This window comes from Pleuronectes platessa, chromosome 7, assembly GCF_947347685.1.
Source record: "Pleuronectes platessa chromosome 7, fPlePla1.1, whole genome shotgun sequence".
NCBI lineage: Eukaryota > Metazoa > Chordata > Actinopteri > Pleuronectiformes > Pleuronectidae > Pleuronectes > Pleuronectes platessa.
The window spans coordinates 1,867,637-1,881,401 of NC_070632.1; the positions used below are offsets into that span (position 1 = coordinate 1,867,637).

At 46.8% G+C, this 13,765-nt stretch overlaps 1 protein-coding gene across 1 annotated transcript; it reads left to right on the forward strand.

Moving 5' to 3' along the window:
- Positions 1 to 349: 349 nt before the first annotated feature.
- Positions 350 to 9,319, forward strand: cotl1 (coactosin-like F-actin binding protein 1). Its single transcript, XM_053427149.1, has 4 exons — positions 350 to 835; positions 1,670 to 1,752; positions 6,236 to 6,393; positions 7,347 to 9,319. The coding sequence occupies exons 1-4, from the start codon at positions 759 to 761 to the stop codon at positions 7,455 to 7,457; spliced, it is 429 nt and encodes a 142-aa protein (XP_053283124.1). The 5' UTR covers positions 350 to 758; the 3' UTR covers positions 7,458 to 9,319.
- The last annotated feature ends 4,446 nt before the right edge of the window (positions 9,320 to 13,765 follow it).

The following is a 13,765-nucleotide window of genomic DNA, read 5'->3' on the forward strand; positions in this document are numbered from 1 at the left end:
TATTAAACTGTCCAGTGCACTGACGTCCTCGTGGTTTTCTTCTTTACTTATTCTCTCGCTCTATGAGCATTAGAGTTGCTCTCCGGGTTCAAGTTTTCTGCTTTTTGAGTGTAATATTAGGGGATATAGATAAAATCAAATAAATATTAAGAAACCGGTCTGTATAAACATTGTAAAAACTATAGCATTGAATAAAAGTTATCTCTGTCAATGTGAAAATCAAATATGACAAGAATTTAGGTAAAATAATCTTTTATTCTATCAATCTATTATTAATAAAACACATGCATCCACCTGGCTGTTCGTCTTATTGTGACAGTTGCTACCGGAAGCTGTGCGTGCACGTTCGGTTGCCTTGACAACCTGGTGCTGTTGATGGTCTTCAGGACTTTACTTCTTCTTCTTCTTCTTCCTCATCACTTCTTCTTCTTCTTCTTCTTCTCCTCCTCCCTGACCGAGCCGCATCACCACCGCCCACCATCTTCCAGGAAATGACCCGAGCTGCTGGAAGAGGAGCCGCCTCATTCCGCTGATTCCACCCGGCTCCAGAGCTCTCAGTGCGGGGGACAGACGCCTGTTGTGTAACCGCATCACCGGTAGTTCGGACTCAGCCGGAGAAGTTCGCAGCTCCATCACCGCAGAGCCTCCACCCTCCTCCCGCCCGGTTCACAGCCACATCCCCGCCGAGCCTCCACCCTCCTCCCGCCCGGTTCACCGCCGCACAGCACCGCACAGCACCGCAGACTTCAGCCGCCGCCATGGCCACGCAGATCGATAAGGAGGCTTGTAGAGAAGCTTACAACGAGGTGCGGGACGACAACACGGACACCAGCTGGTGAGTGCGCCTCAGCCAGACTCCCTCGAGGAATGCGGCCATTCTAGTTAGAAACATAAATCTGATAAATCAAACGTGTCGCACATAGAAAGCAGAACATCCCCGGAGGTGTGAGTAGACGTGTTTCGGTTCGGCGGTGATACAACACGTTAAACGACCTGTTTTTCTTTTTCATTTATTTTAAATATGTGAATTCACACAACGCGTCCCCGCCCTGCTGCTGCGCTGCCTGGTGCGGAGAAGGCTGCGGAAAGAGGAAGTGTTCTGATAAAATGTGATAAATGAATCAAATGCGCACAGTTCACATGAAGCGAGACACGCCGAATGACAGATAGACTCCTGATGATATGTACTATTTAATAAATTGTGAATTATAATTCGTGTTCTTTTGTACTTGGGCGTAGAACTCTTAAATTGCTGGAAATGCAAAGGCAGTTCAATATGCCCAGCACGGGTACGCGCTAGATGGGTCTGTTTCCCGTTGTTTCCCACTTATTGCGTGAAAGCCAGCGTTGCGTGTTTTCTGTGCTTCTAAAAGCAGCAGATGAAGGACGCGGGGCGTCGCAGGCCCCGGTGCGGGGACCGGGAATCAGACCGTTCAGCGGCCACACTCCGCTCAGCCACCAGGCCCAGCGGGGCACAAGTAATTTCCTTTGTCCTGTATTCAGAGGATAACGTTAGACTCGCACCACGTGGGCGTCCCAGGCTTTTTGTGCATTGCTCCATTTTGCAGAATAAAAAATGGCCTTGACGTGTTTTTAATGTCGTCGCTGCGAATCAACAGATCCGGGGTCGGTGTGTCTGGTGTGATAATGTGTCTGCGTCTTTGTGCAGGGCTGCGTTCAAGTACGAGGGCCCCAGGATCGTTCCTGCAGGACAAGGCACCGACTATGAGGACTTCAAGAGGATGTGCACAGGTAAACAGCAGGTTTTCATTCTAACGTGGGTCCCCCCCCCCCCCAGCTGTCTGTCACTGAGGCTGCTCTGGGGAGGTTAAACAGCTGATATACCACAGCTCCACTTGCCAGGACACTAATCTTTTAAGACTCTCTGCTCTCTTACCCATTGGCCTTGAGCCGTGGGACTATGCTGTCAAAGCACCGAACACTATGTGTTGCATTACATAATCTCTTCTACAATATCCTGCGCACGTTTTTCACGAGGTGACGCAGTAAAGGTCAAGCTCTCCTGTACCGAGGCACAGCTTCACCAGAGTGACTGGACCAGTGGAAACTTTAGTCCTTGTTCTCCAACCAGTTCGTGCCAGTTAAATATCTCCCGCCTGAATCTGAAAACAACATCCTGACAAAGAGGCGTTGGTGTACAGCTGTGTAATCAGGTGTGAGGTGTCAGTGGTCAGATAGTGTGTCTGTGTGGGTTTAAACAATCTGATGTAAGCTCGTCTGTGTCGTCTGCACTGAAGCATCTGCTCAGACGATGGGTGTGGCTGTCTCTGGCTCTGGATGCCTCTAAAGCTTGCCCCCTCAGGGCTGTACTTTTTGTTTCTCTGATAAAACTCACATTCCTATGTTGAAATAGCTCATTTGTCACTTTACAACAGCAGAGCGGCTGCGTAAACCTGCAATCGGTTCCTGTTCAGAGATGACACACACACACACACACACACACACACGCACACATCCGACATCGCTCGGTCTGTCGACTTGTTTTCCTTATTTAGTGTTGCAGTTGTAACTCTGCAGAACTCAGAGTGTGGGAGGAGCTGAGGCAGATTGATCGACTGCAGTAGAGAACAGCTGGTTTGGAATGTTAACATTTCAAGGAGACGCATTCTGTTCATCTTCAGATTGATAATGTTAGTTATGAGTTATGACTATCGCTGCAGCTCCTCTTTTCAGCCTCTGTCTCTAACACTTGGTCTTAGCTCCTGTCTCTTTAAGATAATGCTTAGTCTGCTCTGATTGGCCAGCTGGTCCACTCGGTTGTGATTGGTCAACTGCTTCCAGCTCATGTAGGAAATAGGGAATGCCAGACATTCTGTCACATGACACAGTTGACAATCCACTTGATGGATGGGGACAATATTTAATACAATTATTCATTGTCCCCAGTGGATGAATCCGACTGATATTCAATTTTTTGCAGCCGTTGGATTGTTGGAGTCTTCATCTCCGACGATATAATGTTTGAACCTGAGACTTTCATTTAGCTGCTTGTAAAACTATAATGATATCACAGAACTTTCTTTCTGAGCTCTTTATTCATTGAAAACACGCCAACGTCAGACACTTGCCAGACTACGAACCAATCAGAGTCAAGTATAGGTAGACTCCGCCCAAAATTCTTTATTCCCTAAATTACAACGTGAAACCAAAACAGATCAAACGAAGCTATGGAACAAACACGTGAAGCTGGTTCAGACCTTTAGCTCAGAAACATCCTGAGTCCATCTTAGTCCTGTGTTATAACAACAGGCATGAAAGTCGAGGGCTAGAACAGTGACCCCTAGAGGCTGCTAGGCCCATGACACCCAGCAATCTGAATCTTCAAGTGAAGGAACATGAGCTTGTTTTTTTGTGACATGGCAGAGCCAGAGGAGAAGGTTTACTCCCTCTGAAGATGAGTCTTTGTAAATGTTCTTCTGTCCAAAGTGGACGTTTCGTCCCGACGGAGACATAAAGATCAGAGTGAGTGTGGAAGCCGCCCATCCTCTGGGGAGCAGGAACCGGCTCCGATATTTATTGGAAACCTGTCGAGTGACATTTATCGTATACAGGTGACGATCTTGTTTCTGTGCTGGCAGTAGAGGAGAGATGAAATCATAAGATCTATCCACCAATGAAAAGGTATTTGGGTGTAAGTATTAGTTGTGAGGAAAGGTGGGCGTCGCCCAAATCAGTGTGATTCATTCTTTGAGAATCCAGCGAGTCGACCTCACCACCCGGCGCTCGCAGTCGGATCAAAACATCCCAGACCACAGGAGACTGCTCGAGTTTCAGGATGTGTCTCAGAGGGACTCGGCGTGGGCTGGTGCACGGTCAACAGGAAGTCACGGTCAACAGGAAGTCACGGTCAACAGGAAGTCGCCGTGTCACCTGCCGACCTTTGGTCTGCTCAGAGAGTCACTTCAGGCAGAAAGTCCCTTTCAGAGCATTTCTTTTTGCTGTGTCATCGTAGATTCAGTGCAGTTTCTCTGCTGCAGAGAGGTGTGTGTGTGTGTGTGTGTGTGTGTGTGTGTGTGTGTGTGTGTGTGTGTGTGTGTGTGTGTGTGTGTGTGTGTGTGTGTGTGTGTGTGTGTGTGTGTGTGTGTGTGTGTGTGTGTGTGTGTGTGTGTGTGTGTGTGTGTGTGTGTGTGTGTGTGTGTGTGTGTGTGTGTGTGTGTCCAGGAAGGTGTTGAAGTGAATGATATCCTTTGTGACGACCTGATAACACTCTTCAGAAGCTGCTCCTGTGACTGAGCGGCTCGTTTGAGTCTCTGCCAGGAAAACCTTTATCGACACGCACATCAAAGAAAACAGAACAACTCCTAGAGCAGCTGAGTAGAATCAACAAACCTTTAAACAGGAACTGGACTCCAATATACCTGTCGCAGCTTCCATTGTTGAAGGAGTTTTTATGAAATGATTGATTTATTATCATATCACCAGCATGAGCTGGCTTTAGTTAAGGCTGCGACTAAATCAAATAAATGTGCTTCGATGGAATCGGCATGACTGTCACACTTGTTGTGGGTCTAGAGGACAAGGGCAGCTTTAGGTTGTGTCTCCAGAGGACTTTTGTCTATTGATGCAAACTTCTGCAGACTCTGTTTTAAAACCTGCCTTCGTTGACACTTCAGAATAATTCTTCGTCATTAGTGAGTCTTCCTCAAACACGTCTTCACCCTGAAGGAGACGCAGGTCGCTCTGTCCTGCAGCAGTGAGACAGTACAACCAGCTCTGCTCCCAGTACAAACCACTGCACCACCATCATGGACTGGACTCTCACAACTCACATATGTTTCCTGTCTTTACACTGTATATATATTAGTTTTATAACATTCATATATTTTGTATTAAGTGTTGCATGTTACTTATTTCTTGCTGATGCCCTGTTGGCTCTGGCTGCATTTCCCTGTTGAGGGACTAATGAAGGAATATATTATATTATCTTATTTTAATATTCTGACCCAGGTTCACAACTTTCCTAAATAAAAGCTCTAAAGTCTAAAGCATCGCCCCAATGACACAAGCGTTGAGCTTTTACTTCATAGACACTTTGCTAAAGAGGATGTGATTCTGAATGTAGTTGACACGACACTGGTGAATGTCTCTTTCAGTCCAATGTGGTGAAACACAGATGGTCAAATGAGTCTGGTGGTGAAGTTGAACACTTCCTGATCAGGGCTGTAGTTTATCTGAGGACGTAGAAGAAGACGTGTCCACAGACCGACTGTTCAGGGTCGATGCCCCAACCCACTGACTGCAAAGAGTTGTTTACCTGCTTATTAGAGGTTTATTAATATTGAACTTATCTTGAGTCTAATTTACACCAAATTCCACTTTAATTCAGTTTATTTTCCAGGTGTTCATAACACAATAGGAGACTAAAGGGACACGACACTGTCACTGAGGCTGGTTCCCTAAACAACTGGTCCTCTACCTTTTATTGATGTGAACGTTTAATGGTCCAGTTCTGTCTTCATGTGTCCTCGACCCACCGGCTGCACACGTCTGTCCTCGTCTTCCTGGTTGAGCGTGTGCACACTTTGTTCCCAGTGGCCTGTGTAGTGGACCACCCTGACAGTGACAGGCGTGGCCACTGGGACGTCGACTGCTGACAAAAGACTCTGTCCACTGACCTGAAAACCTCCTTATGCCTCACACCCGGGTTTGTGCTCCCATCGTTCTGAGGACATAATTCATTCTTTAGCCCCTGACCCCAAACTAAACCCCAGAGTAGCTGCCTCCCCCCCGACCCCGCCTCTAATCTGACTTTAACCCTGAAGCTCTTTAAACGTCCTCACGAGTCGGTCCCCACAAAGATCATCAACCAGAGACACACACACGCTCTGCTGAGGCAGAAAGCTGAGCACTAAGACCTACATTTCATCTCATTCTCTTTATCTGCCCTGGGCACGCACACACACACACACACACACACACACAGACTCACACATATGAGGACACTCATGGGCATAATGCCTAAACCAGATTCTAACCCTAAACCAGGACTTCACCCTCAAACAACCCTTTGAAAAAGCTTGAAAAAGGTTTATCTTCGTGTCTTTGGTTCAAAGGTGGAATCTGCAGCTTTTTACAGCAGCGGTCATGTGATGTGAACGACCTCACATCACATGACCGCTCAGAGACTGGGTCCCAGCTGGTTTCAGTCCCTGATGGTCCTGCTGCTGGGATGTGATGAAACCTGTATATTCAGTCTCCTGGTCTCCTCCCTCAGATGACGCTCGTATGTTCGGCTTCATCCGGATCACGACGGGCGACGCCATGAGCAAACGAGCCAAGTTCACCCTCATCACCTGGATCGGAGAGAACATCAGCGGGCTGCAGCGCGCCAAGATCAGCACCGATAAGACTCTGGTGAAAGACATCGTGCAGGTCAGTGACTGTGTGTGTGTGAGTGTGTGTGAGAGGAGGCAGTTAGTGAGTGTTGTCATCATGATCGAGCCTCTGGCTGCTTCAGAGGCAACGTGGCAACACAACGCTGCATCGAGTGGGAGAAGTGTGTCAATGATTTATACAGGCTGGTGGGCACAATAATACCAGAACAAAGGAGGCTTTCTTCCAATGATCCGTGCTCACGATCTAAAGCGCTTTTAGTTTGGATCCAAATCCACTTTTGTTTAACCCATTAAGACAGAAGGCGAAGAATCCCATCTCACCTGAGACCTGAGAGGGACACGATCACAGACGTCTTCTCAACTCTTCATATCTGAGCTGCTGAAGCAGATGGAGACATGAAATAAAGATTTGTCTCCTCCTGAGTCTTGGTCAACAGGAGCCTCGTCTCATCTCAATCTTCAGCTTCGATGTTTCTCCCCTCACTGAGATTACCAGCCATCCTCTGAAACAGGCTGAGAACTACAGGAACACCTTTCCCATGATGCATTGCACCTTTCTTGCACGTATTTCAGTGAATCACGATGTATTTCATCAGTCACATTTCTTTAAAACAACATAGTGGCTGAGACCAGGTCTCGAGGGACAGACACACAAACATCTGGTCTTAAAGGTACACACATGTTGCATCAGGTCTTAATGGGTGAACAGAGGAAGTTCCCTGTGTCTCACATGTGGTTCAAACCGGTGGAACTTAGTCTCTCAACTAGTCATTGATGTGTTTTGGATTCTGTAAACAGAGTCTCGGCCTTGAGGAGGAGTTTGTGTTGAACATCAGGATCATTTCATTCCAGCTCAAACCCTCAGCCTCTGTTTTGCTCTTACCAGCCGTCGCTGTGAACCCATGTTGTGTTGTTGTGTTGTTTGGTGTCAGATACATTCATCCTCTGCTCGTCCTCTTCTTCACTTCGCCTCCTGTTTTGTTTCTGCAGAACTTTGCTAAGGAGTTCATGATCAGTGACCTGAGGGAGCTGGACGAGGACTACATCCGCACGGAGCTGAAGAAGGCCGGCGGAGCAAACTACGATGCTCAGGCCGAGTAGAGAAGTGCCACATTCCACTGGAAGGGTCGGGGTCGGGGTGGGGGGGAGGGGGGGTATGTAGGGGAAAGGGGGTCGGGGTGGGGTAGGGTTTTGGTGGGGTTGGCATAAGTGGGGGTGGGGGGAGTGTTGGGGCAGGGCTGCTACCTCTTGGGGAGAGGGCGTGGCAGGAAGGAGTCGCCTGCAGAAATAAGAAAAGCACGCGCCAAGCACAAACATTTCACTTTCAAAGTGGCGTCGGGCAAATGAGCCGATGCAAACACGACGCCGAGCCGGTGGGCGTGTCCCAAAACTCATTTCACAGCTTCTTCATCATCCCTCTGCAGCAGCTTTCTCATGTGTATCAGCAGAGATGTTATTGGTGACTCTCAAACTTCACTTGACTTTAAAGTGAGTGCATGAACATACTTGCTTCCATCTGTCTGTGAAGCTGTGAGATAAAAAAAACAAGCAGAGCCTCCAGGACGTCACGTGGGAGTTTCAAACCTTTTCAGAAAAAGATCAAAGCCAAAAATCCCAAACAAATTGTCGTTATTTAGGTTTGACGATATTTCAGTGATTGTTTCTTAATCTTCCCAGAGGAGCGAAAAATAGTTTAAGTGACCCACAGTAAAATGACAAATTATCAGTTTTACTTTTGCAATTAGGACCAATTGAACCAATGAGATCAGATGTATTTATTAACGACCTGTAGACCTTTTGACTTGTGTGTTTTCTTTCATCCTGTTTCTGCACACACGCTCTGACAGACACACACTGTGTGATAGTTCTCATCCCGGCTTGATGCAAACGTCCGAGCAGGTGGTCTCCTGTCCCGCCCGCCGCCCTCTCCCCAGTCAGCTCATGTTTATCTACTGTGCATCATCATCTCACACTCATCCTCATCTCAGCCGAGCAGCCGAGCAGAGTGAAGTTAACATCTCGGCCTCGGCCCGGTCGGAGTTTTCATGTAACGAGGATGTGATCAGCTCGTTTCCCTTCAACGCGTCGTACTGTGATCGTGGAACATGTCGTAGACTGTTCGTAACTTAACTGGATGGGAAGTGACTTCATCCGTGAAGTGGCTGCATCAAGAACATGCTCTTAGTCGTGATACACTGAACCGCCCGGAGGGAAAGATCTCCAGCTGGTTCTCAGCTCATCAAGTTCACATTAAGCCACTTCTGCAGTTTGAGTTCCATCCTCCAGGTCGAGGCTGAATCATCCTCCTGTTTCATCCTCAAGCGTTGTTCTGTGAATCTCTTTTATCAGCGGTCCACCTGTGTCTTACTGTGTCTGTACTGTTCACTCTCTCCTCCAGTGTCTGTAGGAAGTAGTTGATGTTAGAATTGATCCAGAGCTGGAACAGAATCCGTAGACGAGCCTCTGATCCCTCAGCAGAGCGGAGATCTTTTCCTCTGGTGTCTCATCTGATGGGTGTCCATGATATACTGTAACCTACTGTGTTTGACTGCCTTAGTCTCCCATGGAGAGAGGGGCATCATGGGAGTCTGTGGACACTACACTGTGATTGGCTGTCCTCCATACATGTGAGCGGGACTTTGAGTGGCACTCGGTCATCAGTGCACGAGCCTGGGCGAGTCATCTGAACCCAGGAGGAGCCGCCTCTCGGTTGTAGCATCTCTTTTTATTAATTTAACCCCCCCCCCATTCCCCCCCTGCAAAAATAGGACTTTTTTATTTTGTTTTATTTTGAGATGAATTTTTTCTTCTCTTAAGGGTTCGACCTCTTTGTTTTCATTTTTAAGAGCAGTGATGTCTAGGATAATGGTGGAAGAGATTTTCAAAAAATAAAGCAAGAAAAAGAAAGAAAACTGGCACAAAATCATTTCAAAATAAAATTTGATGTTTTTTCTTTTACAAAACTGGCTTCTTGAAGTTTTTTTTGTGTGTCTCTGAAACTTACAAAACCACCAGTGAAAGATGTTTGGTGAAAACATGTCATTATAACGTTTCTAAGGTTTGGTTTATGTCCATGCTGGTTCCAGGATTCTTCAGTTGACCTTGAAGATGTTATCAATTCTACACAAAGTACAGAGATCTTATCTAGTTTGTTTTAAAAAAAGGGATAAATCAATTTAACCCAGAATCACTCTCTGAGCTTCGTCCTCATTAAATTCCATCAAGCTCTTCTCTTTGAAAACAGGTTTCCTCCAGGTTTCGTGGAAATCCTATAAACACGTGGACGGGTTTAAACATAACCTCCTTAAGCATTTAAAACTGATTCTTCATTTAGATAAAGAACTACAAACTTTCCAATATTAAATTTAAACATGTCGGATAAAGCAGGTGCACATCTTGTTCTTGCACCTCAGCTCGTGACTAACAGCCGGTTCTCTGCTCCTATTAATGCTCAACTTTAATCTTTAACTTTCACCAATAAGAGATCAAATCTGCAGAAGACTCGGCTCGAAAAGACTTTATTCTATTTATTTATTGTCTTTGTATTTTGGTGTGAATGCACCATAAGGGCTCGGTCACACGTTTGCGATTGTGCGAGCGAGGAGATGAATAAAACATCTGCTTCCTGTAGTGAAGTAAATCAACAGCAGGGCTTCTCATGGTGTTAGACGTTGGTGACCTTTGACCTGTGAGGTTTTGCTCTGATTCGCTATCACTGATCTCCAACACTGATTCACTGATTAACTCTGAAAGAGACAGAATTTCCACGGAATTAAATCCAACTCTGAATAAACAATTTCCCAACTTTATTTACACAAGACGTTTAGTAGAAATGCAGCATTGTCCGCAGTTTTAAATATTCATAAAGCTTCCACTTAAACCCTGTTTTCAAGTTTAGTTTATTCTGCTTATTTTTAATAATGAAACCAAAAACTTCCTCTTCTCATATTTCTCCTCATCCTTTGAAACTTCCAAGAAGTGGAGCATCATGACCCAGGTTTGTATTTGATTTTCACAGATCTCTTTTCTCTGTCAGTGCAGGATGAGGTCATTCTGGCCTCTGGTGCATTCGGAGTCCGAGCCCACAGGGACTCACAGGGACTCCAGAGGGTTTCCATGGACCCGGCTGTAACCCCCGCCCTGAGCCCGTGGGCGAGAAAAACAAAGTCCACCGGCCGTTCAGCGTCTCAATTAGCTCCTCACTGTGTGGCCTGACCTCAATCAATGAATGAGTCACTCATTAAATGTCTCAAAGTCATTGTATTACTAAGTCATTTCTTATAAGCAGGTGAATTTCCTGCTGCTCTGTACCATCCAATCAGATGTTTCACCGGCATCACTGCCCTGAGATCAGTCAGTCTTCCTCACTGAAGAGGAGGGTGTGACAGTTAAACACTTCCCTAATGAGTTAATCCACGGGGAGTAAGCCTCTCGTGCTCGGCGCTCACGTCTCAGCTGCGTCAGGTCAGCGTGTCCAGGGCGGAGGACGTCCACGGCTGCTCATTGACTTTCATTAAATCCACTAATCGTCTCTTTTCCATGTCGGTCGATGGCTCCCAGCTCCACCATCAGTGTGTGTGTGTCTGTGTGTGTCTGTGTGTGATTGTGTTACTGCACTCACATGGACGGGCTTCAGGGGTTTGTCTGAATGACCAAACACGGCTGCAGCAGGTTGAGTGACAGGCGTCTGGACGGCTGCACTGATCTCTGGGGACTGACAGCAGGTTGTGTAATGATGGAGCTCTGGAGTATCTCACTGTGGCTTTAAGTAAGCTGTGGGGAGTTCAGGGTTTGGGTTTAAGCTTAAGTTAGCGTGTGTGTCTGTGCGAGTGTGTGTGTGTGCGAGTGTGTGTGTGTGTGTGTGTGTGTCTGTGTGTGTTCAGGCTAGTTGAAACAGGTGACAGTTGGAAGGAGCCACACTAATATGGTAAATAATTTCATTTCAGTCTTGAGCGTAGAGAACAAATTCCTTGTTCTTTATTTCAGGGGTTCTCCTAGTGGGGCCCTGGACCCCCCGGGGCCCCCCAGGGGTCCCTGAGGGGTACAGGGCCCCTGGCAGAGAGAGGAATCATGTGTCTCTATTTTCATCCATAAATAAAATGGACTGATTGTTTGATTATTTTGCTCCCTACACTTACGGTAAAAAACAAAATCAAATCTTGTCAATTGGGCGTCTGTGGTCAGGTGGTGTCAGTTGTTCAGAACCCCTCCTTTACCTTATTTGGTTGTGCTATGAGGAAGTTTCAACACTACCTCATATTATGCAACGCCAAGTTCTAAATGTTGCTTCCTTTTCTTATTCCTGAGAAACCAATTGTTCTCGGTTTTCAGAAGTTTGAGCCTGAATTCAAGAAACGATCTTATATCCTCCCGTAGAATTAACAGGTCGGTATCATATGTGTACATTGACTTTCAGTTTGGTCTTTGTCTGTTAACATGGAGGAGGGGGGGGGCCCACGACCTCTACAGCAGCCACCAGGAGGCTTCTGGTGAGCTATCCTCCATCTTCATGTACATTCGTTCTTTAAGTATCGTTATCAACTCGAAATTTCGATTTTTTCATTTCCAGTTTTCCACAAATAAAAAACCTGCAGAACGTCGACCTTCCTCCTCAGCTCTACTTCACGTTTATTGCTAATCGGCCGATGTTTGCAAACGTTTAACAAACCCTACGTGTCAGTGTTGTGCAGCTTGGCTGGTTTTGAAGTATGAAGCTGTGGCTCCTCCCACACGGCCTTGCTCCTCTTCTGCGTGTCCTGACAGCTCCGGTCTCTGAGACGGTAAATTCTTTCATCACCAGTCTGAGTGCGGCAGATACACACACTGTGCATGTGTGCATTTTTCACTATTGCTGTGTAAACGTCACCGAGCTACAAGCTGAGACCACAAACCCTCCGTCAGCAGCGTCACAGATTCTGTCAGATCGGCTCCTGCAGAGCGAGCCCACTCGGATCCTTCCTGCATTCCTCAGACCTCCTCAGCACAGCAGCATAGCTCACAGCCCACAGCGGGTCATGTGTTCGCTCGGAGCACATTGCACAATTGTCTTGTAGCCTCTCAGTACATTCAAGAGCTCTCTCAGAGACACAGTTCTCATAGTCTCGTACTAGAGGGTAAAACAAGAGTACAATTACAGCCCTGTGGTCGTCTGCATTAACCAGAGCAGGCTCAGTGTCACTGTGAGTCTTCGACCTCTGACCTCTCAAATCTGATCAGTTCATTTTTGAGTCCAACACCAAATCCCCTTAAGTCAGATCGAGGTCAGACCTTAAACGTTTGACCTTTGACCTCCCAAATCAAATCAGTAACTTTGTGGGTTTAATTGAACATTTGTGCCAAATTTGAAACGATTCTCTTGAGTTTTTCTTGATGAAACACGTTCACAAGGCCAAAAATGTCATTTTCTATCAGGTCCTTGAGTCCAAGTGAACGTTTGTACCAAATCTGAAGGAATCCCTACAAGACGATCACTAGACGTCCTGTTCACTAGACTGGGACGGACACACAACCTGAAACATGAGGCCTCCGACCAATGGGTGATGCCGGTGCAGATGCACAACAAAGAACTTTTTATTCAACGTAATCACTGAAAGGCGTCTTAAATAAAAGCCGCTCGCTTCCATCTGTGTCTCTGTCACGTCGTGTTTGACTGATTCAGCGTTTGGTTAGTCACAGCTCGGGGGGGGGGGGGGGGGGGGGGTCCTGAGTCCAGACGGCTCTGAGTCGAGCGCCGGGTGATGCAGCTCCGCGGTCTGGGAATGAGCTCATCGCCTCCGAGAAAGAAACAGGCAGGGGGCCCCATGTGTGGGTGTGTGTCTGTGTGTGTCTGTGTGTGTCTGTGTGTGTGTGTGTGTGTGTGTGTGTGTGTGTGTGTGTGTGTGTTCGGGGGCCCCTGAATTGAATCTACTCAACAAAGCCAAATGTTCCCTCTGACAACTCACGTGTTTTTAGTCTTTTATAACAGATGATGAGGCGATATAACAATTAAACATATCAAAATAATATCAAATCCACAAAGAGAATCACCCCCCCCCCCCCCCCCCCCACACACACACACACACACACACACATACACAGCACAGCAGACAAGATGGCTGCAACGTTATCCGGAGTCTTTGCCTTTGTTTTCAAGTGGAGACGCGTCGTCCATCTTTATTTACACAGTTTGCAGTCAACCAATGAAATCTCTCTGTTCGTTGTCTGGTTCTTTTTTCAGTCGGTGTAAATCAATGTACACAATCCGAGTGTAAGAAGCTTCAGTCACACACACACTTCTGAATTGTGCGTTTTCTTTCTTCTTCTTTCTGTTTGAGGAACCCCGACTGGGCGAGGGGGGGGGGGGGGGGGTCTCTTTTCATATTGGTCCAGGCCATGTGAACAGGGGAGGCTGAGTGTGAATGGTCCTGTGT